At 51.7% G+C, this 26,518-nt stretch overlaps 2 protein-coding genes across 3 annotated transcripts; both read left to right on the top strand.

The window, feature by feature from the left end:
• Window positions 1-1,047: 1,047 nt before the first annotated feature.
• LOC133485831 (uncharacterized) lies at window positions 1,048-10,674 on the top strand. The gene is made up of 2 exons (XM_061790137.1): window positions 1,048-1,254; window positions 8,269-10,674. The coding sequence occupies exon 2, from the start codon at window positions 8,656-8,658 to the stop codon at window positions 9,289-9,291; it is 636 nt and encodes a 211-aa protein (XP_061646121.1). The 5' UTR covers window positions 1,048-1,254; window positions 8,269-8,655; the 3' UTR covers window positions 9,292-10,674.
• A 6,681-nt stretch (window positions 10,675-17,355) lies between these two features.
• vsx1 (visual system homeobox 1 homolog, chx10-like) lies at window positions 17,356-26,486 on the top strand. Of its 2 annotated transcripts, none has more exons than XM_061790704.1 (5): window positions 17,356-17,836; window positions 17,928-18,003; window positions 19,192-19,315; window positions 19,972-20,152; window positions 24,877-26,486. In XM_061790704.1, exons 1-5 carry the CDS (start codon window positions 17,410-17,412, stop codon window positions 25,080-25,082), a joined length of 1,014 nt encoding a protein of 337 aa, XP_061646688.1. In that variant the 5' UTR covers window positions 17,356-17,409; the 3' UTR covers window positions 25,083-26,486. The 2 variants fall into 2 exon arrangements, with proteins under 2 accessions (XP_061646688.1, XP_061646687.1); XM_061790703.1 differs by having other exon boundaries at window positions 19,972-20,167.
• Window positions 26,487-26,518: the final 32 nt, after the last annotated feature.

The following is a 26,518-nucleotide window of genomic DNA, read 5'->3' as shown; positions in this document are numbered from 1 at the left end:
CGTGTCGTGACCCGTCTCGTTGGAAAATGTTCGAACTGTTTGTGTATGCTCACAGAAGGGAGATGCGTTTCAAGCAAACATGCCGGAAACATCTACTGGGTCGACTAATCAAATATGATATTGGCATGTTGTCATTTCATAATGAATGACAGGCGGCACGGTGGCCGACCGGTTAGAGCGTCTGCCTCGTAGTGTCTACACGTGCCCTGCGATTGGCCGGCAACCGGTTCAGGGCGTACCCCGCCTCCTGCCCGATGATAGCCGGGATGGGCTCCGGCACGCCCCCGACCCGCGTGAGGAGAAGCGGCTCAGAAGATGGATGGATAATGAACGACAAGCTATGGATACAAATGAATTCATTTCACACATCAGGATGATATATTCATTTCCTAGCTAAAGTAATGAGCGTATGTGTTTGTTCGCGGTGAGCGCGAAAGGCGTAAAGCGATGCGTTGAGAGGCGGAACTTATGGAGGTCATGCATTATCCATTAGTACCTTTTACCAGCGACCTTTGACCTGCTGCACATGCTCAAGCGAGCTTGCTAGAAGCATCGTAACACACACACACACACACACAAAACATTGACATGTGCATTAAGTCCTTGCTCTCGCTAATCTCAGGCAGGATAAGTCAGCATGCAGGCAACAAGTGAAACATCTCGACAGCACACACACATATTAGAACATGCGCGCCAACACGCACACACAGATCCAGCCATAAGGCGAAAAGGGACTTGCCAAAGGCTGTTAGGTCCATTAGAGGCTGATAAGAACTTAATTCACTAATCATTCAAAGACATTTATGGAAAAAACATTTCCGACTCAACAAATCGACAGCAAATCGTCGGGCCGCACGCCCCCCGCCGCCCCCGCTGCCCTCGGTCCTCCCTTTAAGATTAAGCGGGACATTATCCCACATGGCCGTAATTGCTTGTATGAACTACTTTAAAAAGGATTGGATTATATCTGGGCCAGCGTCCAAGGCTTACGACGCACTAACTAGTGCACGGCACGCGCACTCGCACGCGCCTCACGGGAGCCGACAGAGACCCGAGCGAGGCGCATCGCGAGCGCTCGACGTCACCATGGCCTCCGGTGGCGTTTTGGACTCCTTCGGCAAACCGGGTCGAAAACCCTCTCGTCACGTGTGGTGTGACGTGCGTGCATTGTGAGTCATGTGACCGCTATAAGAAGACCCTTTGAGGGGTTTTGTCAAAGATGACAAAAAGAAAGTTGTTGACAGGTGAATGTAGGTGAGTGCAGCGGGAACATCAATCAATGCATCGCTCATTGATTGATTGATTTCTCCCGGCGTTGTACCCGAACGAGTTCATATTGAACGGAATTCAGTTGATTTGTGCCTGCCGAACGTTAGCGAGGACGCGCTTCATCCTGGCGTCTGTGAACGGCTTTCGAAGCAAAGTTGAGTGCCAGCTTTTGTCTGCGCTAACGCTGTATTTGGCAACCCGTTCGGTGCCTCACGGCGGGCGCGTCGCAGCTGCGTGACAACGCCGGGTGCGTTCGGGGACACTGCGCAAATGGGAGTGAACCTGCTCTTTTGTAATACACTACATCATTGTGACTCGAGATTGCGAGGACAATTATTATTTGTAAAAGAGTGCTTTTGTTAAAATGCTGTCCAATCACCCTGTGATAATATGGAATTGATTATGTTTTGTAATATAAAAATGGATATGATATTTGGTTCTCGTCAGCCAAAAGTTATCAATGTCCTTTCACCGTCGTTCCCGTCATACTGTGTTGTGTGTTTTTGTTTGCACGTTCAAGACATTTTTGACTTCCATTCAAGCATCGAGTTTTTGCGATTGTAGGGTGGAAGCTGCAGCTGGCTACGAGTGTGGACTGAATGGGGAAATGGAATGCCAGACCGTCCGCAACGTACGGAGAACTCCTTCATTTTCGGAATGTTGAACTTAGTTCCAAATTTGGAATTATGAACTATGAACTGAAGTAGCTCATTTTTTGGAATGGTGAACTAAACTTTGAGTTGGCACTGGTTAGCGCTTTGCGAAACGTGAGAATGTTGAACAAATCAGAGGCAGCTAAGAATTGAATGACTTACTTGCTCATTTGAAAGATAATCAACGGTCTTGAAGCGTCCGCTGCGACCGGAACGATGACATCGCAGGCGGCCCGCGCAATCACTCGTGTCAAAGGACTAAAAGAGATTACGTACGGACGAAAGATCATTTCAAAGAAGGAATTTGTCAAAAGGGAGACAAATACAATTCAAGTACTCGTCATTCAAATCACGTGACCTCATCAATCGTGACCATCACAATCGTTCCTATCCTGCATGCCAATATATTAATATGAAAACATTTTTAGAATGTGTGTGTGTGTGTGTGTGTATTAATCTGTAATAGCTTTTTATCACTTTATGCTTCCCTAATCTTTCATCACTGTGATGGTACACAACAATAGCGCACACACACACACACACACACACATATATAATATTAAATAATAATAATAATAATGGTAAGGTAATCTGTGTGTGTCTCACAAGACAGGTGTACGCACACACGAAAAAGCAGTTGTGCTCGCACTCGTAGCATTAGCTTAGCTTCTTCAGCCATGAACCTCTTTGGATTGAATAATAATTGAGCTTTCAACTCCTATTTTCTGCTTCCCTCACCCGGATCCTTGTCGTCGGGTCTGTCTTTGTGCGAGATTGATTGAGTTGGGGGATTTTTGAATGTACATTTTTGAATTCCTGTAAAGCGCATTTTTTGTGTGAAAAGCGCTTACAAATCAAGTTTGCACAGTCAAAAGAAGAATTCCCTGCAGGAGGTCTTCCACGACAGGTCACGTGACAATTGATCAATCACATCCAAAAATGTTTGCTTTACTGCAAGTGTGTGCGTGTGCCTGTGTGTGAGCGAGAGAGAGAGAGAGAGAGAGAGAGAGAAAGAGGGGGCTGCTGGTCATGTGACTCTTGTAAGTAGGTCATGTGATCCCATCATGCGGATTATTAGGGAATCATTGGAAGGATTTGTGGGGATAATTGAGACTGTGGATCATAATTGGAGAAGATTCCACTTTCATCTTGAGCGTTTCAGGATTACAAGACATCTGGACACACGCACACACACGTGCCTTGTTGTTATTATTAGAAGACAGCACTCATGCTTTTTGGCACTTTCCAACAACAACCACAGCGACACAGTTTGTGCAAACCGACACACGACACAAAACAACCCCACACGACAATCTTCTCCTTCTTAGCACTTTCCAGCAATCACCAACAGCCTCAACGTGTGCGGCACATCACAGCACCACAACGCAAATACACACACACACACACACAGCAAAGTAAACCCTACACAACCAAACATCGCTACGCAAATCAGCACAACGCTGATGATGTTATTGGACTGCGGACACGCCGGCCGATCAGTCGACACGGAATGAAATGAAAATGAGATTTTGGGTAAAAAGCAAAAGCTAAGTGGATTAAACGACATGTGATTGTGCGGCACAGCAAAACAACAAGAAGAAGACGGCAGCTGGATTAGCGCTAAAACGCAGATTACACTCCATTATTCTTATTATTCTATTATTATTACTATTGTTGTTATTTTTGTTCAGACCAATCAGCACGCTTAATCTTCTTCTTCTACAGGTTTAACACACACACACACATGCGCATGTGTGTACGCATGGAAAGTCCTTTTCTGTTCACGCATGCACATTGTGTTCTGATTTTCAAAATCCTTTTACATTATTGAGAAAAGTGTGTTCATAATGTATTGTGTGTGTATGATCATTACAATAAGCAATAAGAACCATTCTACGAAGAATAATACAAATAACTCCGAGAAGAATAAGCGCAAATGTGAGTGTTTCGAAAGTAGCCGGCAGCCCGTTGACGCGGGAACGTCAAGACAATTGCATGAAATGATCCCGTCGACGTTATTATATTTGCTCATTACGGACCGAAACGAAGACGATCCCCCAGGAAGCGGGCGCGGGGACGAGGGCGAGCGGAGCTTCGGTCGATCATCCCGCACGACGCGACGTCCCAAAACTCTTCCTCAACGTACGAGGGGCAGCCGATAAAGTCGCGAGCCCGATGTTCCCTCAAGCGATAGAAACGAAGCTCAAAAGGGAGGCTACTTTGAAATCCAATGTCCCTTTCTGTCAACTCCGACTGCCCGTGGGCGAACGAGCGCATGTACGACAGCCTCGGAAAATTGCCCACTTTTTTTTACAGCTTGCTTAACATTTTGCCGTGGCTTATTCCCAGAAATTCCTCCGACCGGCGCCTCGACCCGAGCGCTATTCTATGCCCAGGATAAAGCGCTGAAGATGAAGATGGTCTGCCGCTCCTTTGCTTGTCACAGAGGTCGCCCAAAGCTGACCCTGGTTCTTGGCCTTTGATCCTGGACACCCACTTTTTTGACCGGGCTGTATTGTAGCCTATCGCGGCTTCCCCATGCACATTTCGCAACCTTTTGAAAATGTTTCGTGGCGGTTCCCCTTCCAAGGCAAGAAACTTAAACACGGCTCAGTGCCGGAACCGGGATGTTTTTCTGTAGGGTGGCCATGAAATGAAATCCACGACATGGGCTGAAACGGCACAAGACAGCCAACGTGCCAACCGCGCGCCCGAGCATCCCGGAGCTCCCGGACTGTGGAGATATAGGATTGCCACAGGTCGCCCGATCTCATCCGGATATCGCTCGGCATTTCCAATTTCGACGAGCCTCGTCTTCCGGCGAGGGAAATGCCCCCCTCCCCGCCCCTCTGCCGTCACGCGAGTTAACGTTCAGTGGAGGACCACGTGTTCGGGTTCGGCTGTGCGTGAGGGTGACGGGCCTCCTGAGATTGGCTGCGAATAGTCTGCTGCGGATTTTCTGGGCAGAAAGCCGTCGGCCGCGTCGTCCCACGAACGTGTAGAAGATAAGGGGTGTATCTCAGCGGCCTGGAGACGAGTTGGCGACCTGACGGCGACTCGAGTCTCCACTGGTTGAGGAGACATCTCCGCGGCGTCTCCTGGAGACTAGCCGGGTCGCCAGGGAGTCGCGTTAAAATCGAACATGTTCAATTTCATCTGAGACCTTTTGGAGACTCCTCTATACGCTCACTATACAGAAAAAGCTCGATGTCACTTAATGTCAGAAAACTGCGATCAACCGTCCCCAAAATCTCTCTCTCACACCCACTTCAACCTCGGCAAATATCCGATATTTTGGAGTTATGGACATTTTCCTCATGATAGAGGACTGTCCCGGCATCCGTGCTCCAGCTTCGGGACACAGCACTAGAATACTCTTGTCACTGGTATCCTTTTCGTTTGCTGTCCAACTCTCAAACGGGCGACGGGCAGCACCGGCAGCTGCATCTGCACGCAACTTGTTTTTCTTCGATTAGAATATTTTTAGAATTGTGAGAAGCCAAAATTGAAATCACAATGACAATTCAATTCAATTCATTGCGCAGCTCGTTCGTTAAAAGTGGTAATGGTTTTGTCTGAATTGCGTGTGTGTCTGCATGGCTCAAACATTTTGGATCTCCTTCCAGAGGTTTCTCTCAATAGTTGGTAAGAATTTGGGCCCGTTCCTCCTGACAGAACTGCTGTAACTGAGCTTGAGTTTGTAGACGGCCTTGCTCGCACGTGCTTTCTCAGGTCAGCCCATCCATTTTGAATAGGATCGAGATCAGGGCCGCTCCAAAACATTGACTTTGTTATCCTCAAGCCGCTTTGGAAGCAGTTTGGCAGTCTGCTTGGGGTCGTCGTCCATTTGGAAGACCCATTTGCACCCAATCGCCTAAACCTCCTACCTGATGTCTTGAGAGGTTGCTTCAGTATTTCGACATCACGTTGTTTTCGTCACGATGCCATCTATTTTGTGCACCAGTCCCTCTTGAAGCCAAACAACTTCACAACATGATGCTACCACTGCCGTATTTCATATTTGGGATGGTGTTCTCTGGCTTGCAACCCTCCCTCTTCTTCCTCCAAAAATGATCAATTGGAATTTTGTCAGACCACAGGACGTGTCTCCAAAAACTCAGGTATTTCTCCCTGTGTGCATTTGCAAACCGTAATCTGTTTTTGGAATGTTTCTTTTGGAGTAATGGCTTCTTCCTGGCAGAGTGGCCTTTCAGCCCATGACGGTACAGTACTGGTTTCGCTGTGGATAATGACACACTCTTCACACCCAATCTTGCCAGCAACTTCACAAGGAGTTGCTTTTGCTTTTGTTCTTGGCTTGATATGCAGAATGGTCATCTTTGGGACACAGAACCCGACTCCTTCCTGAGCACTATGATGAATGCATATTCCCACGTGACATCTTCAGGCACCTGGAAATTGCACCCAAGGATAAACCAGACTTGTGCAAGTCCACAATTCTCCTCCTGATATCTGGGCTGGTTTCTTTTGACTTTCCCATGATGTCACACAATGAAGCAGTCTGCCTTCTGTCACAGGTTTTAACCCAGCGGCGGCACGGTTAGACTGGTTAGAGCGTCTGCCTCACAGCTCTGAGGACCGGGGTTCAAGTCCCGGCCCCGCCTGTGTGGAGTTTGCGTGTTCTCCCCGTGCCTGCGTGGCTTTTCTCCGGGCACTCCGCTTTCCTCCTACATCCCAAAAACATTCGTGGTAGGTTGACTGATGACTCTAAATTGCCCGTAGGTGTGAATGTGTGTGCGAAGCCCAGCAGAGGATGTACTTCCTGCGGCTTCTGAGGAAGCACGGCCTGCCACGGGAGCTGTTGAGGCGGTTCTACACAGCGGTCATCGAATCGGTCCTGCGTTCTTCCATCGCAGTCTGGTTTGGCGCTGCTACAAAAAAGGACAAACTCCGACTGCGACGGACAATCAAAACTGCTGAAAAGCTTATCGGTACCCCCCTAGCCACCCTTGAGGACTTGCACGCTGCCAGAACTAAGACAAGAGCGTGCAAAATCCTCTCGGACCCTCCGCATCCCGGTCACCGGCTCTTCCGGCTCCTTCCCTCAGGTAGGCGCTACTGAACAAGGCAAACTAAAACTAGCAGACATTCCAACAGCTTCTTCCCTCTTGCCATTACCTTCTTAAACAGTTCATTTACAATTCCATTGCAACATGCTGACAATTTTTTTTGACTTGAGTTCGTTGTCACATTTCTGTGGGGCCAATGATGTATTACTCGTGCACTCGCTGTAGTTGTCTCGCCGTGCTGCACTATTTGCATATAGTGGCCACTCGTGCCAGAGTAGCATCTGCACCAATGAGGAGTATCTGCAACATTTGCACGATCGACATCGTCCCAGACGATCGCGCTACTCGTCACTTTAAACCGCATGCACTCCTTGAAGTCTCGGCGCCTTTTGCACAATGCTCATTGCGATATGAGTCATTCCAACTGCTCTAAGTGCTAGAGGACAATTGCACAATTGTCAAAAAAAAAACGAAAAGATGTACTGACATTACCAGATAACTTTTAACCCTTTATTGCTCAGTGACTGTTTTTTTTTTGGGGTCAATGTCTTTCTGTCTCCAAAGTGTTCTCTGTCACTGGACCGTCTGTTGTCGTACTCGAGCGGCTCCGACTACCCGAGACAAATTCCTTGTGTGTTTTTTGGACATACTTGGCAAATAAAGATGATTCTAAATCTACTCACACATGGGAATGCGGAAAAGGTGGAAACAATCAGCCAATCAGACACGAGGAAAGAAAGTTACCTGAAGTATAGGAGAGTATAGATTACAAAAGAAAGCAGGAAAAATGTCTGCATATGACAATGAATAGTTTTGCCACCTCAGGTCAAAACGTAGATAGAAATAGTGCCCGTGTGTGCGCATGTGCGTGCGTGCGTGTTGTGATTGCGCTGATGTGACGTCTGTGCAGATGGCATGAAAAGATCAACCCACACTAAGTGTGTCATTGTGTAAAGCTTGTAAAGTATTAACAAACTTCGATTGTGTGTGTGTGAGTTTAATCATATTTTCACTGCGTGGACATAAAACATATTTGTCAAATCAGATGAGATTGTTTGTGAAATCTGCTTTGGTGATTGAAGTGGCGGCAAAGCTGATTTAGCTCAAACTTTAATCAAATCAAAGCAAACTTCGTTTGACTTCATCTCTTCATTAGCAACAAGCTAGGCAGCACACATGCGGCTAAGAGCATCAAGCAAATGTTAGCGGCGCAGTTACTAACGTTAGCGACCTGTTTGAGAAAAGGAGGCGAATATTACACATGTGCCCCCCCCCCCCCCCCCCCCACGCTAACATAGGTGTCTCCTACTTTTTAGGTCCAGAGGAGAAATGCTTGAAAGGACCACCTCATAAACCCAACGCCAACTAACATCCGGACCATACATGCTGTCAAAGTGTTACAATAACAAGTTCATATTTTTGAGAGGAAAAAAACAACATCATTTCATGAGAATAAAGACTTATCTTATTCAAGAAAATGGTCCAGGTTTTGTTTAGTTTTGTTGTCAGTTGGCTCTCACTTGGGTTTTTTCTTGTTTCCCTTGGGTGGCACTAGAGCCGTCACCTCATTGTGGTGGGGGGGTTTGTGTGTCCCAATGATCCTAGGAGCTAAGTTGTCTGGGGCGTTTTGCCCCTGGCAGGGTCACCCTTGACAAGCAGGTCCTGGGTGAGGGACCAGACAAAGCACGGCTCCAAAGACCCCTATGACGAGAAAAATGATTGGATTGCGTTTTCACCAGGGCCCCCCTCTGGAGCCAGGCCCGGAGGTGGGGCTCGAAGGCGAGCGCCTGGTGGCCGGGCCTGCGCCCATGGGGCTCGGCCGGGAACAGCCCGAAAGGGTAACGTGGGTCCACCTTCCCGTGGGCCCGCCACCTGTGGGAGGGGCCATAGGGGGCGGTGACCGAAGGCGAGGACCTTGGCGATCCGATCCCCGGCTACAGAAGCTGGCTCTAGGGACGTGGAATGTCACCTCTCTGGCAGGGAAGGAACCCGAGCCTGACGGGTACCAGCTGGCCAAGCGGAATGCACCTTTGGTGGTCGCTGAAGCCAAAACTCGGGCACGGGAGGACTTCGGTGAGGCTATGGAGAAAGACTTGCGGACGGCTTCGAGGAAATTCTGGTCCACGCTCCGGCGTCTCAGGAGGGGGAAGCAGTGCACCGCCAACACTGTGTGCAGTGGGGATGGGGCGCCGCTGACCTCGACTCGGGACGTTGTGAGCCGGTGGGGAGAATACTTCGAAGACCTCCTCAATTCCACCGACACGCCTTCCCATGAGGAAGCAGAGTCTGGGGTCTCTGAGGTCACGGAGGTGGTTAAAAAGCTCTTGTTCCTTAAATAATGGGGGTTGGAAACCGTAGCAGGCCATGAACGGAGACATACCAGTGGCGGAGCTGGTGAGGGAGTTGTGAGCGTATTCTAACCATGGGAGGAATGAGCTCCAGGAGGCGGTTAGGGTTGCGTGCGGCAACGCAGCAAAGGGCCGACTCCGGGGACTGATTTGGCCGCTCTGTCTGGCCGTTGGTCTGTGGAAGGTACCCGGAAGACAAGCAAGCTGGCTGCTGCGCCCACTGCTTTACAGAACTCTTTCCAAACAAGGGAGGAGAACTGAGGACCTCGGTCCGAGACGATGACGATGGGGATTCTGTGGCGTTTGAAAACATGATGGACGAGGAGGTTAACAGTTTCAAAGGCAGAGGGTAGCTTGGGGAGGGAAAACCGTCGTTGGAAAATCCATCGGTGATAGTAAAAATGATAGAGGCTTAAATGCAGGTGATGCTGAAGGCCGATTGACAACAGGTGCGCGGCCGAGGCGGTGCTGATTACTGGGAAGAGAGAGAGCGCAAAGCGCCACCCGAGCTCCAACGAGGGAACTGCAGGGCACAGCTCATGACAATTCTTCCTAGATAACGACGCAATATAATATTAAAGGCAAATTTCCATCCATCCATCCAAGGGTCACGTGCACGCCGGAGCCCATCCCAGCTAACATCGGGCAGGAGGCGGGGTACGCCCTGAACCGGTTGCCAGCCCATCGCAGGGCACATACACACAAAGAACCATTCGCACTCACAGTCACACCGACGGGCAATTTCGAGTCTCCAATTCATGCATGTTTTTGGGATGCGGGAGGAAAGCGGAGTGCCCGGAGAAAAGCCACGCAAGGCACGGGGAGAACACGCAAACTCCACGCATCGAACCCCGCACCTCAGAACTGTGAGGCTGTCGCTCTAACCGGTCGGCCACCGTGCGAATCGGGAAATCAAATCAAATTTAACAGGTGAATTTCAAAAGTGCAACTTTATTCTCAATGTTATGCCTTTTATTCTGGAAAAAAAAAGGACTTTATTCCTGTTTTAAAAAAAGGACTTTATCAGAGCAGGCATGTATTTTGCACAGCCCTCAGTTGGAGAAGCACACGCACGCACACACACATTTGCAGAGGTTAATTTGAGATGGCGGCTAAAGTGGCGTCTTGTCGGCCTTCATTTCCTGATAACTTGTTAATTTTATTGTTTTTCCCTCCACGACGACGCGATTAGCGCCACGAGCCGCCACTCAAATCACTTAATGCGCCTTTATTGAGGGCAGGCAGGCCCGGGCGGGCGGGCGCGTGGCCTCCTTTCGCCAAATGACTGTTGATATTTGCTTTTAATTTAAGCAATCCACGAGAAGACTCATTAACATGCTGCCAGATTAACGGCCTGCAAGCGGAGTTATCCGCCTCTTAATGCCTTTCACGGAGATAATCCCTGCTAACTTGGATTGGAGGCTACAATGAGATCAAGAGAACACGGAGAGATGCTTTTTCTCTTTCTGAGCGCAATTTCACCTTTTACGCACCCTCAATCACATGACACCGCAAAATAAGGAATAATACAATCGGAATAATAGTCCCTCCGCAATAGTCATCGGAATACATTTGCCAACAAAGGCATCTTTTCCCACAATAAAAAAGGCATGCAATGAGAAGAAGTGATTTGGATTTCCTCATTAAACTAAACTTTGCCTTTAATATTATGATATTACAGCTTTATCGAGCACAAATAGGAAGACGGCTGTTACCCCGATTTGTGCCGGGTCCGACCCCGAAGCGGGAACGCGGCGCCGCTGAACTCAATCGACGGGATTTAGGAGCCAAAAAGGAACGCGGTAAAGACATTGCAAAATTGGGGAACGAAAAGCGCGAGCAAACAGGGAGGAAAGGAAAAGGAACTCAAACGTACGATGCTCGGCGAGAGCCGACAAAAGGAGAAGACGAGGGGAGGAAGAGGGAGCGAGGAGGGGTGCCGGGAAGAGCCCAAAAGCAAAGAAAATCGCCACCCGAAGCGCCGTAGATGGGCCAGCCAATAGAATCGGAGCGGCGGTGTTCGAAGCCCTCAAGCGACAAATGTTTGAACGCTAGCGGTGCATCAACACATGAAGACAGACTCGCAGCAAAACCTTCTTTGTCTTCTGCATGAATTGTGCTCCGGCTTACTGGGTCACATACAGTAGTTGTGAAACTCTTCTCCGTTTCTGTCTGCATTGGACCAGATTGTGCACACCACAAGGAGTAGCAAGGACTTACTCAGGATGCGCAAACTGTTGAATTGAGTTGCATTTTTACAAAGTCGAATTTTATAGAGTGCTATTTTTCTTGTGAAAAACACATTTTGTTCCAGAACGGATGAAGGGCCTTTCAAATTCATTCCGATGGGGAAAGATGATTTTGACATACGAGTGTTTTGGTTAACAAATTGAAGTTGGATCGAAAGGTGGCGCCGTCGACTTCTTGCAAGCACCGCACATGTTGGCTCATGCATCGAAACGACAAAGCAAGAATTAAGATTCATCCGATGGAGCGGTTCACGGTTTTGAGGTTAGGGTTGAATTCCGGGCTCCGGCCGTCTCGAGTGCAGTTTGCGTGTATTTTCCCACATTCCCAAAACTTTCCCAAAGCTCCGTTGAAGATGAACAAATTGTCCATTGGTGTCAATGTGAGCGGGAAGACACGTTTGTCCGTATGTACCCTGCAATTGGCTGGTGACCAATTCAGGGCGTAGCCCGCCTCACGCCCAAAGTCAGCTGCGATCGGCTCCGGCAGACCCGCGGCCCAAATGAAAATATTCACTTTCGATTCTATATATCCATTCATCCATTTTCTTTGGCTTCTCTGAAGTCGAGTCGCGGGGGCAGCAGCTTTAGCCCTAAGCCTCCCCCCCCCCCGGTGGGGTCATCCTAACCAGACGCCCGAGCCACCTCATCTGGCTCGTCTCGATGCGGAGGAGCAGCGGCCGGATGACCGAGCTTCTCGCCCGTTCTCTAAGGGAGATCCCGGACACGCTGCGGAGGAACCTCTTTGTGTGCGCCATTTTGTTCTTTCGGTCACGCCCCGCAGCTCGTGACGCGAACGTAGCTCCTCACCGCGACCGACCGATACGACGTCCGCATCGCTGCGGACGCCGCGCCGATCCGCCTGGCGATGTCCCGCTCCATTCTTCCCTCCCTCATAAGACCCCGAGATACTTGAACTCCTCCGCTCGGGGCGGAATCTCATCCCCGACCCGGAGAGGGCGCGCCATCCTTTTCCGACAGATTTTCAGGTGCTGATTTTCATCCTAGCCGCTTCGTACTCGGCCGTAAACCGCTGCGGTGAGAGTCGGAGATCGCGGCTCGATGAAGCCATCGGAACCACATCGTGTACGAAAACCAGAGACGTAAAACCGACGGCCCTCAACAATAGGGGGCCTATGGCGCCTCGAAATTCCGTCCGTGAAGGCGATGAACAGAATCGGTGACAAAGAGCAGCCTTGACGGAGTCCAAGTCGCAGTGGAAACATGTTCGACTTACTTCCAAATGCGGAGCGAGCTCTCACATCGGCGAGTCAAGTCAAGTTGAATTGTTTCGCCCTTAATCCCCAAACAGTCTCGGGGCTTCACGGGACAACGGTTGCCAATGATTGATGACGTCCCCTCATCGAAACCCGCCAAAAACCTCAAACCCCATTTTGGGAAAAAGGAGAAAAAAAATCCAACGTGGAGACTTCCGCAGAGGAAAGGTCAGAGGTCCCTTGATTCAAGTGAGCCCGCGGATGCGCGTTGAAGACAATTGAGACGCTCCTTAACGTGAAAACAGCAACTTGCGGGTCGCTTTGAACGTTTCAGGGGGCTACGGACGTTGACGTGAAGAGAAATGAGACGAAGCCACCCAGGGTCTGTTGCAAATGAGCGTCGTGCTAATTAGCACGACGCTCCATGCTAATGCAACGGCGCGCGTGTCGCCGAAGAAAAGAAAAGACAAGACGAGAAAAGCCAAAGTCGCATCAGGTCAGGTCCAGGTGGCTCATTAGCCATTAGCGCCCGTTCGCGTTTGTCTGCGGCGGAGATTAGCGTGTATGCAAATGAGGTGGCCAGGGGGCGGGCTCACACTCTTTAATTGAAAAAGTTTAATCCTTCAAAGCCAAAACTTGTTTACCTCCTGAATGAGGTTAATCTAGTGTGCTCATTTGCATAAATGTGCATTTATGAATAATTAGTGGGACACCAACAGAAGGGCGTGTGTGTGTGAGGCGGGGGCACGGTGGGGGCACGCTGGGGGAGGGGGGGGGTGTCCATCGACGCGTGTCCAGACAATTGCTCAATTGTTGCCGTTGAGCAGCTAACAATACACACGATGTACACAAGCCAGCCGTCTGCTGCAATTAAAACGCTACAGCTTATTATTTGCGGGTCTTCTTCTTATGATTCTGATTCTGATTCTGATTCTGATTCTGATTCTGCTTCTGCTCATCGCAGTCACAAGATGATCGATTATCTTACACTGGCCAACAAAAAATGTATTTTGGAGCTGATTTCAGACAATTTGGATGGGCCGAATCCAAATATCACGTTGGTTTTGCTCAATCAGGTCAACTTTTGGAATTATGGCCAAATGTTTTTTGAAATTTTGTTTTACGTTTTTGTTTACATGTACCGGCATTTTTGCTTTATATCGGGGGTTCTCAACCCGGGGGGTGCGAGCCCTTCCTTGTAGGAAATGAAATCGACGAACAGCTGTAAGGTTGCATGAGCCGGCCTTCAGACCCCCACGGCGGTTTCATTAACATTTGATTCATAGCTTGTTTGAAAACAAGATTTTCTCAGATGAGAAATATGAACAAAAGTCAACCAATAATGTGACAAAAATGTCATCGATTTAGAAAGAAAATCAATCCAAATCAATTGTTTAAGAATCAACTTAGCGCGAACAAGAGACCCAGATGCCATCTTCCGATTCAGCGATGCAAAATTGTCTGAAATCTATTTACCCCCCCAAAAAAAGTTTTTTTGTAATTCAGTGTGTTGAATTGATGAAAATCTTGCGTCATTTTCAGGGATATTGTGATTATATTGCAAGCGTTTCACGTTCCCGTTTTTGGGTTTGTGAAAGGATGAGTGACGGGGACACGCCCACTTTTCCTCACGCAGCGAGCGATCATTTTGATTGGAATACTTACGTTCCTGATCACTCGATGACAATTCGGTTCCCGCTTTGCTCCGCAACATCCGGCAGAAAAAATGTTGATCATTTTTGTTTCCAATGTCGTCTTTGGAAACCCGGCGCGGATCGCTGCGCAGGCGCGGAGGACGGCACAAATTCGAGGATTTGAAGCCAAAGCATTCGTGCCCGAACAGTCGATCGCCGATCGAAACTGACAAAAGCAACAAAGGCTACCATCAGTAAGACACTACGCCACCAGCGACTCAAATCCTGCAGTGCCAGACGTGTCCCCCTGCTTAAGCCAGTACATGTCCAGGCCCGTCTGAAGTTTGATAGGGAGCGTTTGGATGATCCAGAAGAGGATTGTGAGAATGTCATATGGTCAGATGAAACCAAAACAGAACTTTTTGGTCAAAACTCAACGAGTCGTGTTTGGAGGAGGAAGAATGCTGAGTTGAATCCAAAGAACACCATAGCTACTGTGAAACATGGGGGTGGAAACATCATGCTTTGGGGCTGTTTTTCTGCAAAGGGACCACCGGGACGACTTATCCGTCTGTGTAAAGGAAAGAATGAATGGAGTTGTGTATGGTGAGATTTTGAGTGAAAACCTCCTTCCATCAGCAAGGAAGGGCATTGAAGATGAAACGTGGCCGGGTCTTTCAGCACGACGATGATCCCGAACACAGCGCCCGGGCAACCGAGGAGTGGCTTCTTCGTAAGAAGCATTTCAAGGTCCTGGAGTGGCTTAGCCAGTCTCCAGATCTCAAGCCCATCGAAAATCTTCGGAGGGAGTTGAAAGTCCGTGTTGCCCGGCGACAGCCCCAAAACATCGCTGCCCGAGAGGAGATCTGCATGGAGGAACGGGCCAAAGTACCAGCAACAGTGTGTGGAAACCTTGGGAAGACTTAGACAAAACCTTTGACCTCTGTCGTTTTGAGATGAACTTTTGTTATTGACCAAATTCTTATTTTCCACCTTCATTTGCGAATCAATTCTTTCAAAATCAGACGACGTGATTTCCTGGGAAAAAAAAAATGTTTTCTCCTTCTTCATCATCATGGGCGAGGTGCGCCAACGATGACGAGGACAGGTGCGCCAACGATGACGACGACAGGTGCGCCTACGATGACGACCACAGGTGCGCCAACGATGACGACGACAGGTGCGCCAACGATGACGACGACAGGTGCGCCAACGATGGCGACGACAGGTGCGCCTACGATGACGACGACAGGTGCGCCTACGATGACGACGACAGGTGCGCCTACGATGACGACGACAGGTGCGCCTACGATGACGAGGACAGGTGCGGCAACGATGACGACGACAGGTGCGCCTACGATGACGAGGACAGGTGCGCCTACGATGACGACGACAGGTGCGCCTACGATGACGAGGACAGGTGCGGCAACGATGACGACGACAGGTGCGCCAACGATGACGAGGACAGGTGCGCCTACGATGACGACGACAGGTGCGCCAACGATGGCGACGACAGGTGCGCCTAGGATGACGACGACAGGTGCGCCTAGGATGACGACGACAGGTGCGCCAACGATGACGAGGACAGGTGCGCCAACGATGACGACGACAGGTGCGCCAACGATGACGACGACAGGTGCGCCAACGATGACGACGACAGGTGCGCCTACGATGACGACGACAGGTGCGCCTACGATGACGACGACAGGTGCGGCAACGATGACGACGACAGGTGCGCCAACGATGACGAGGACAGGTGCGCCTACGATGACGACGACAGGTGCGCCTACGATGACGACGACAGGTGCGCCAACGATGGCGACGACAGGTGCGCCTAGGATGACGACGACAGGTGCGCCAACGATGACGAGGACAGGTGCGCCAACGATGACGACGACAGGTGCGCCAACGATGACGACGACAGGTGCGCCTAGGATGACGACGACAGGTGCGCCAACGATGACGAGGACAGGTGCGCCAACGATGACGACGACAGGTGCGCCAACGATGACGACGACAGGCCTCTCTCGTCTTTGGAAGTGGGAGAACTGACTAAATCTTTTTCGCCCCACTGCATATGGTCCAAAACGCATCCAGCAGCAGGCGCAGTGTGCGCAAGAAGGCGAAAGGTGAGAAAGAAGAAAAGTGTGTGGATGACCTCTGACCCGCACCGGGGGTCAGGGTCGAAGGGTCAAAGATGCTCCGCAGGTTTCTGCGTCCAAATGGAAAAAAAGAACTTTCCCGACTTCAATCCAGACTTTTGGCGGATGCCAAATGACCTGCTTTAATCCCACGTGTGTGCGTATATGAATGGTTTTAAAAAGCAATTAGTGTCAATCTTCTTACGAGATAATTAAAGCAAAATGAAGCTTGTTTTTAGTTTTGCTTTAATCTCTTTTTGCTTTTTTTCCTCTGAGTGGAACTCGCTCAAGTACAAACCACCTCCCAACCGCGCACACGCACACACTTATTGACAAATGATTTGACGTCCTACAAGAGCGATGACTCTATTGATACAATTTCTATAGAAATGCTATCATAATTCATGATATTTATTGGAAAATCTTAATATAATTCGAATGTTATTCATGTCTGATTGTGATTTATGATGAATTGCTTGATTATTGATATTGAAATTCGATTTCTTGTTTTTGTATTGCGATCCCGGAAATAAAAGTTGCCGTTTGTGTGTGTGAGATGAAAATGAAAAAGTCTTAGTGAGCGCCAAGCAGCAGCAGCACAAATAATCCTGATCGGATTGAAAAATTCAAATTGGTGCAATTAATCCTCCCAGATTGACACGAGACATCAGCCGCACCGCCCCCCCATCCCCATCCCCATCCCCTCCCACCCCTGCGCCCCCTCAACCCCACCGCCCCCACCCCTCGCCCGAGGGCCAGCCGGCCTCCCATTGGCCGCCGGCCTGATCCCCGGCACGGCCGGAGGCCCATAAATGGTCCCGTTGAGCGTGCGGGTCCCGATCGGCGGCGGTGCGTCTTTGCGGCCTTCATCATGCTGGCGGGGGCGGGCGGCGTTCCTCGGCCGGCGTCGGAAGCGGCGCAGGACAAGTCCAAAGTCAAGTCGTCGTCTCCCGCCTTTCCCGAGAAGTCCCGCCTTCACGCTTCGGGCTTCCGGTCCAAAGGCTTTGCCATCACGGACCTCCTGGGCCTGGAGTCGACGTCGGCGGCGTCCGGGGCGGGCGAGCCTCAGGGCGGCGGCGCCGGCGGCGGGGGTCCGGGCCAGACTCTGGGGGGTGCCTTCTCCTTTCCGGGCACTTCCCTACCCCTGGGTCTGGGCTTCCTGTGCAGTCTGGCGGCCCAGCAGCCCACCGGGTCAGCCGGGGGACCCCCCTGCTTCCTGCCGGGTCACCTGCCCCTCCTGCAGAGACCAGACGCCCGCTTCTTGCATGGCGCCGACCCCCACGCGAACGCCTTCTCTGGTACGGCAATCCGCTTTTCTTTCCTCTTTTGGTCTTCTTCCGTCTTGCGGGTCGGGTCTGACGGACGTTTTGTGGCTCGCTTTGTCGTCAGATGAGGAGGTTCTGTCCGACCACAACGAGTCCAAAAGTTGCTCTTCTTCGCAGAAGAGGAAGAAGCGGCGCCACAGGTGAATATGTATATGATCGTACATGTACAAAGCCCCAAAACAATGGCGTGTGAATGCTGACGAGTGGAAAGGTGAAGTTTGAATGGCTGAAGAAATGTAGAAGAAACATCCAACTTGAAACTTCTGATTGTGAGCAGCGTGCAATGGTCGACTGTTTGAATTTGGAAGGGCAAAGACGCCGGACGTCTCGTTCACTTCAAGCTTTGGCTTTTTGTCGGGGAAAGGGGGAATTGTTGTCACGTCCGAGATCCTCAACTTTGGGGACACGCTTTAAGTTGGAATGCTTGGAAACGGGCAAGGAGCCTCCGTTCGTCCATCCTGCCATCATCTTTCGAGCGCGTACGCGGACCCGCGAGCGGCTCGTATCGCGAGCGGACAACCCCGATTGTTGGGAGGCTACGCTTGATTGTCACGATGTGAGAAGATTTGCCCCAAAAATGACGTGGACCTCCGAGATAGTTCCTCAAATGTCCACTGAAAATCCCTTTGCAGAGTGAATGAGTAAATATTAGAATTGGAGATGTGTCGAGATTTGCCAAACATGCTAACTAGATATGGGGCTTTAGCAAAGCGCTTGACAACGCCTCCCATTCACACATTCATCCACCAAATGGGCGGCGGCTGCTGCCAGGCCCACTGGGAACAAATCAGGGTTCGAACCGGCGATCCCTCGGTTACCGGACGACCCGCAGTATGTCAAAATGCCGCGTCGGCCGTCATTTTGCAAATTGGATGGCGGGTTCTGGAGAAATGGAGTTTTTGGTTGGGGGGGGGGGGGGGGGGGGGGGCACGTGTGTGTGTGTGATTGAAAATCTGGAATCAAACGATAGGACTTGATGATTCCTCAACATCTCATCTCCTCGAGCCTTTCGTTACGATTAGCTGACGAGTTTCAGTTCAAAATATTCCCTCCTCCGAGTGGACGCGTGGAAACGCGCACTTAAAAGTCGGGTGAAATCGCGCAAATTATGGACGTCATGTATTGGTGAGGAGGGCGGTAGTTTGGCTTAGGATGAGCCCGGTCGCTCTGGAGGACGTTTGAAGAGCTCATCCCATGCTTTTGATCAAATCCACCAAGATGGCGTCCACGTGTCACGTTGCGGCCGTTGTCCGCCAAAAGTCTTCCTGGGTCTGCGTTTGACCTTCCTCTGTGCCCGTGCCCGTGCCTAATGTTGCGACCGCCCCCAGGACCGTGTTCACGTCGCACCAGCTGGAGGAACTGGAGAAAGCCTTCCACGAAGCGCACTACCCCGACGTCTACGCTCGAGAGATGCTCGCCGTCAAGACGGAGCTGCCCGAGGACCGCATACAGGTGACGCCCGCTTTGAAATTCGCCATTCACGCGACACAAATACGATCACGCAGTCGTTCTCCAAGTGCGGCGCACGCGCTCCCTCTAGCGGCCCGCAAACAAATCGCTGGCCCGGTGCACTTCCGGTGCATTGAACTATAATCGAGTTGAGTTGAGTGTTTGTTGTTTCGATTTTTATTGAGCTTTTATGTGCGATACATCTTAATTCAACTAGGTCGATTTTTTTTCTAAAATCGGACAAAATCAAAAATGTTTACTTCATTTCTATAAAATGACATATTTGGACTTTATGCTCATACGTTACAAATGTTTTTCATGTAGTATAACAACTTTATTGTTGTGCTTTCATGAGAATTTGTCTCATTTTGGGAGATTTCTTGTCTTTTTTTGTCTTGTTTTTCCCATAATATCCCATAACGTTGTCATATTTATTTTCTCTCGTAATATTCTGACCTTACGTAAAACGTTGAAGTTTTTCATGTAACATTTGTAACAACTTTAACAACACAACAAATTGTGTCTACGTCTTTTCTGGGCGGGAATCGGACGTAAACACACCTCAAGGAAAATGTTGCATTCAAATACAACTCATCAATGCCATTGCCATAAGAGGAATATTCCAGGCGTCTGGTGACCTTGCGCTGACCCTGTCGCAGGTGTGGTTCCAGAACCGTCGCGCCAAGTGGCGAAAGCGGGAGAAGTGCTGGGGCCGCAGCAGCGTGATGGCCGAGTACGGCCTGTACGGGGCCATGGTCCGCCACTCCATCCCGCTCCCGGAGTCCATCCTCAACTCGGCCAAGAACGGCATGATGGGGTCGTGCGCCCCCTGGCTGCTCGGTGAGCCGCATGCACGTCAGTGCCACGCACGCGCACCACACGCGCACCACGCACGCACGCACGCACCACGCACGCGCGCACGGCAGCCTCTGACGCACCCAACTGGGTTTTTGTTTTTCCTCTACGTTCGGTCGGTCCGATCGTTTCATTGTCTCCTCGCGACAGCAACGAGAGCAGAAAAGCGCTTTCGATGAGCCCTGTTCCCCAATTCATGCGATTTGCCTCGCGTATCATTTTCAAAAGAGAAAATTCCACATCCGACACGTCGTCACGTCCGACCGGTCCGTTAAGATGGCCGCGCCCCAAACGACGGCCCGCTCGGCTCGCGGCAAAAAAAGAAGAATCGAGTCAAAACAACAAACTAAAAGGTGGACCGCGGACCCCCGCCGAAAGCCAAATAGACCGGACCCACCCAAATCGTAACAAAAGTGCCGCTCGCGCACGATTCAATTGTGGTGGTCATTTTCCACTCGGCCCTTGAAAATATTTCGCAGCCGAAGCCTGGCAGCTCCGTAAAGCACACTTTTCGGGAAAGCAACAACAACAACAAAAACAACAACCTTTGTTATCTGTTGAGCTTCACCAACAAAAATGAAAAATGACATTAACCAGCTGAAATAACGATATGAACTGGCAATTTGTTTTAAAACATACGTCATTGAAAAAGTCCTTTTGCAATCAAGTTGACAGCTGACTGCACGCGATAAAATGACCACACAACACAGAAGCACTTTTGCGATCATTCAACTTTGACTTCATCAATAGCAGAAGGACACAAATAGAACTGGACAACGGCGCCCGGCCAATAGCGGGGGTCCACTGGACAACGGCGCCCCGCCAATAGCGGGGGTCCACTGGACAACGGCGCCTGGCCAATAGCGGGGGTCCACTGGACAACGGCGCCCGGCCAATAGCGGGGGTCCACTGGACAACGGCGCCCCTCCAATAGCGGGGGTCCACTGGACAACGGCGCCCGGCCAATAGCGGGGGTCCACTGGACAACGGCGCCCCGGCCAATAGCGGGGGTCCACTGGACAACGGCGCCCCTCCAATAGCGGGGGTCCACTGGACAACGGCGCCCCGGCCAATAGCGGGGGTCCACTGGACAACGGCGCCCGGCCAATAGCGGGGGTCCACTGGACAACGGCGCCCGGCCAATAGCGGGGGTCCACCGGACAACGGCGCCCCTCCAATAGCGGGGGTCCACTGGACAACGGCGCCCGGCCAATAGCGGGGGTCCACTGGACAACGGCGCCCCTCCAATAGCGGGGGTCCACTGGACAACGGCGCCCGGCCAATAGCGGGGGTCCACTGGACAACGGCGCCCGGCCAATAGCGGGGGTCCACTGGACAACGGCGCCCCTCCAATAGCGGGGGTCCACCGGACAACGGCGCCCTCCAATAGCGGGGGTCCACCGGACAACGGCGCCCCTCCAATAGCGGGGGTCCACCGGACAACGGCGCCCCGCCAATAGCGGGGGTCCACCGGACAACGGCGCCCCGCCAATAGCGGGGGTCCACCGGACAACGGCGCCCCTCCAATAGCGGGGGTCCACCGGACAACGGCGCCCCTCCAATAGCGGGGGTCCACCGGACAACGGCGCCCCGCCAATAGCGGGGGTCCACCGGACAACGGCGCCCCGCCAATAGCGGGGGTCCACCGGACAACGGCGCCCCTCCAATAGCGGGGGTCCACCGGACAACGGCGCCCCTCCAATAGCGGGGGTCCACTGGACAACGGCGCCCGGCCAATAGCGGGGGTCCACTGGACAACGGCGCCCGGCCAATAGCGGGGGTCCACTGGACAACGGCGCCCCTCCAATAGCGGGGGTCCACTGGACAACGGCGCCCGGCCAATAGCGGGGGTCCACTGGACAACGGCGCCCGGCCAATAGCGGGGGTCCACTGGACAACGGCGCCCGGCCAATAGCGGGGGTCCACCGGACAACGGCGCCCCTCCAATAGCGGGGGTCCACTGGACAACGGCGCCCGGCCAATAGCGGGGGTCCACTGGACAACGGCGCCCCTCCAATAGCGGGGGTCCACTGGACAACGGCGCCCCGCCAATAGCGGGGGTCCACTGGACAACGGCGCCCCGCCAATAGCGGGGGTCCACTGGACAACGGCGCCCCTCCAATAGCGGGGGTCCACCGGACAACGGCGCCCTCCAATAGCGGGGGTCCACCGGACAACGGCGCCCCTCCAATAGCGGGGGTCCACCGGACAACGGCGCCCCTCCAATAGCGGGGGTCCACCGGACAACGGCGCCCCGCCAATAGCGGGGGTCCACCGGACAACGGCGCCCCTCCAATAGCGGGGGTCCACCGGACAACGGCGCCCCTCCAATAGCGGGGGTCCACCGGACAACGGCGCCCCTCCAATAGCGGGGGTCCACCGGACAACGGCGCCCCGCCAATAGCGGGGGTCCACCGGACAACGGCGCCCCTCCAATAGCGGGGGTCCACCGGACAACGGCGCCCCTCCAATAGCGGGGGTCCACTGGACAACGGCGCCCCTCCAATAGCGGGGGTCCACTGGACAACGGCGCCCCGCCAATAGCGGGGGTCCACCGGACAACGGCGCCCCGCCAATAGCGGGGGTCCACTGGACAACGGCGCCCCTCCAATAGCGGGGGTCCACCGGACAACGGCGCCCTCCAATAGCGGGGGTCCACTGAACAACGGCGCCCCTCCAATAGCGGGGGTCCACCGGACAACGGCGCCCCGCCAATAGCGGGGGTCCACTGGACAACGGCGCCCCTCCAATAGCGGGGGTCCACCGGACAACGGCGCCCTCCAATAGCGGGGGTCCACTGGACAACGGCGCCCCTCCAATAGCGGGGGTCCACCGGACAACGGCGCCCTCCAATAGCGGGGGTCCACTGGACAACGGCGCCCCTCCAATAGCGGGGGTCCACCGGACAACGGCGCCCTCCAATAGCGGGGGTCCACTGGACAACGGCGCCCCTCCAATAGCGGGGGTCCACTGGACAACGGCGCCCCTCCAATAGCGGGGGTCCACCTGGACAACGGCGCCCCGCCAATAGCGGGGGTCCACCGGACAACGGCGCCCCGCCAATAGCGGGGGTCCACTGGACAACGGCGCCCCGCCAATAGCGGGGGTCCACCGGACAACGGCGCCCCTCCAATAGCGGGGGTCCACTGGACAACGGCGCCCCTCCAATAGCGGGGGTCCACTGGACAACGGCGCCCCGCCAATAGCGGGGGTCCACCGGACAACGGCGCCCCGCCAATAGCGGGGGTCCACCGGACAACGGCGCCCCGCCAATAGCGGTGTCCCACTGACCGAGGTGGCTGGTAACGTGCTACATTTACTTTTACTTGCGTATTTATGTGAAGTAGGATCGATACTTTTATCCACATGCCGTTTGCTACTTTTATTGATCCATTCTTGCGTGACGTGAAACCGTCTTCGACTTCCGCATAGGGCGGCCAATCAACGGTTATTATCCTTTATTATCCTAAATGATCCTATTGATTGTTCTTTGGTCTGAAGTGCGGTTAAAGTGGATTCCTCCCGATTTTAGGCCCACGAAACAGGTCGGGACCGACAATCTTAAATAATGAACGCGTTCGATAGTTAGGACCAAAAGTCCACGTGTGCGAGGGAAGCCGACGTCATGACGGCGAGAATGGCGACGTAGAATGAATGTAGCCCATCAAGAAGCAAAAAACAAAGAAGCCTAAATGAAAAAGAAGTCTTTTCCAAAGCATGTTTTTTTTTTGACAGGACTCCAAACCCGAAACCTCCGGAACGTAAAGCCGGAAGCGTTTCTTCTCCTTCTCCGGTTTTCTGAGCTCACGATTTCGAGTTCGGCGGTTGAAGAGAATCTTTGCGTGTGTGGCGTTCTGCGTCGAGATGATCGGAGCACGCCCCGCACGTGACGACCGGAACTGTTCAATGCCACGTTTTGGTATCGTCGTGTGTGGGGCTGCTCCTTAACGTGAGGAACGTTCAAATCTTTGAACATTAGCTTTAGCCTTTCAACTCGCTTCATGCTAATGCTAACACGTAATGGGAAATGCCATAATGAATGCTAACAGTTAGCATCTATTTGTTGGCGGTACGACTCTAAGTAACACATGTAGACGGACAACAATTCTTTACATTCAATGAAAGTACTGCAAGCAATATATAAAGTACAATATTCTAGGGTTCTATTTGCCCTTGTTAAAATACTGGAACAGATATGAAGTATTTCAAGTCATTTCAACGGGGAAAGATCATTTGACATACAACAAATTCCAATCGTATCTCAAGGCGCCGCAGTACCCTGTTGCCCCTTTTTCCTGTTTCCATAGCAACAAAACCTCTCATCCAAAAGCGGTTATTGTGAATGTGTGCTACGAGGGCTCCCTCTAGTGGCATGCCAAACAATCGCTGAATGAAAGCTTCAAACTGCAGAATCTGGAAGGAGTTTTGGTTTTGTGCACTTCAGTTCCATTTGACTTTCAAGTGCAGGACTGTTTGCGTTTCAAATTCCATTGAGGTGCAATTTGCAACACATTTGACAAGTTTTCCTTTTCCTATATTTGCATGCAGTGGTAATGTTCAAAGTGGGCATCATGTTACAGCATCTTACAATAACATGAAATCGGATTTTTAGTAATAAAACCTTTGCCTTGTTTTTGATGGACACTCATGATTGCTGTGAATGTAGAAATGTAAATATAAATCTAGTTTCTTGTGTGTTTGTATTTCAGGAATGCACAAGAAGTCTTTGGAAATGTCCAAAAAGACGAGCACGTGCTGCGCGGACCGTTCCGACTCCAAGCGCTCTTCGGAGGAAGGCCAGGAGAACGCGGCGGCGGCGGCGGAGGAGGAGGAAGAGGAGGAGGAGGCCATGGATTTGTCCAGTTCCTCCAAACAGCAGCAGGACGACGTCGGCGCCGAGCAGCAGTGCTCTTGAGGGCGCTGCCTGCCTGCGCCTTCCGCTGCGGTGACCGGCGTTCTTCGCATCCCGCGAACGCGTCCGGAGCGTCCGGTTACCGTCGCGACGCACCCGCACGGAACGTCCCGTCGCCAAGACGACAACCGCTCGGAGCGTCCCGGAGCTCCATCTCCACAAAGACGCTGCGACATTTGCACACGAGTGTTCGCGTGCTAAATAGTTAGCCACCAGCGGCTGTGTGGCTAAATGCTAAATGCTCATTTTGGAGAGAAGGGATATGACGTTGGCGTCGTTAGCAGTGTGTCAAATATGGTCATAAATATCCATTTTCTGGAGTGCTTCTCCTCGCGCTGGAGCCAATCCCAGCCATCTTCGGGCGAGAGGCGGGGACACCCCCCGACCGGTCACCAGCCAATCGCAGGGCACATAGAATCAAACAAGCGTTCGCACGCGCATTCACACCTACGGGCAATTCAGAGTCCCCAATCCACCTAGCACGCATGTTTTTGGGATGTGGGAGGAAAGCAGCGTACCCAGAGAAAAGCCGCGCAGGCACGGGGAGAACATGCAAACTCCACACAGGCCGGGCCGGATTTGAACCCCGGTCCTCAGAACTGTGAGGCGGATGTGCGGTCGGTCACCGTGCCGCCATGTCAATAAATATGTGGTTGTAAATACCCGATTATCGGTGACGTGCGGTGAGGTTCTTGGGGCGCTGACTACGTCACGTGACTGACTGGCGCTCAACACTGCCACATGCTGGTTCGGCACCGCACATACCAGACTCCACTGTGCACTTTTAGTGACCTTTCTGGTTGATAACAAAGACTAAATGTCACACACTTTCATGAAATATATTAGATAGTCTGTTCGACGTCAGTAAGTGCAGTACATGTGCGATAAAACGTATATTATTGGCGATGTAATGAGGAAACGCCAATGTCTCTGGTGACCAATCGCAGCCCGCCTGAACGGATGCGTGCGTGCGTGGTCTCTCGAACCGTCGTGGGAGCGATGACTCAACGTGACTCGATCTGCGCTTCCTATGCATTTGAACAGGACATTTGAAACTTCTGCTATTTTAAGGATGAAATCGTTTGAAAACGAAATAAAATGCAACAGCAAGGTTTTTTTTGACTCTTCACATGCAGTGGAACGGAAAGACCACCAGGGGGCAGTGCGGCTCTGCCTCACTCGCCGACCCTGACCGCACGTCACTGCCGAGGAGGACCTTTTGTCACAACCGCGTTTGTGTTTTTACTGTTAATGACGGGCCCATTGTTTTGTATTTATTGATGTGAGTTTAATTGTTTCGCATGTCATGCTTCACTTTTGTCTGACATTGAATTATAATATTTAATATTGAAGTTTTTATGATTGGAACAGCCGAAGCTGCAGAATAAAAACACAAATATTTTTGGACTGGTTGACTTTGTGAATATCTCATCATTCAT

This window comes from Phyllopteryx taeniolatus, chromosome 11 (assembly GCF_024500385.1).
Source record: "Phyllopteryx taeniolatus isolate TA_2022b chromosome 11, UOR_Ptae_1.2, whole genome shotgun sequence".
Taxonomy (NCBI): domain Eukaryota; kingdom Metazoa; phylum Chordata; class Actinopteri; order Syngnathiformes; family Syngnathidae; genus Phyllopteryx; species Phyllopteryx taeniolatus.
Note: the sequence above shows the minus strand (reverse complement) of the source record. Positions and strands in the feature narration are given on the sequence as shown.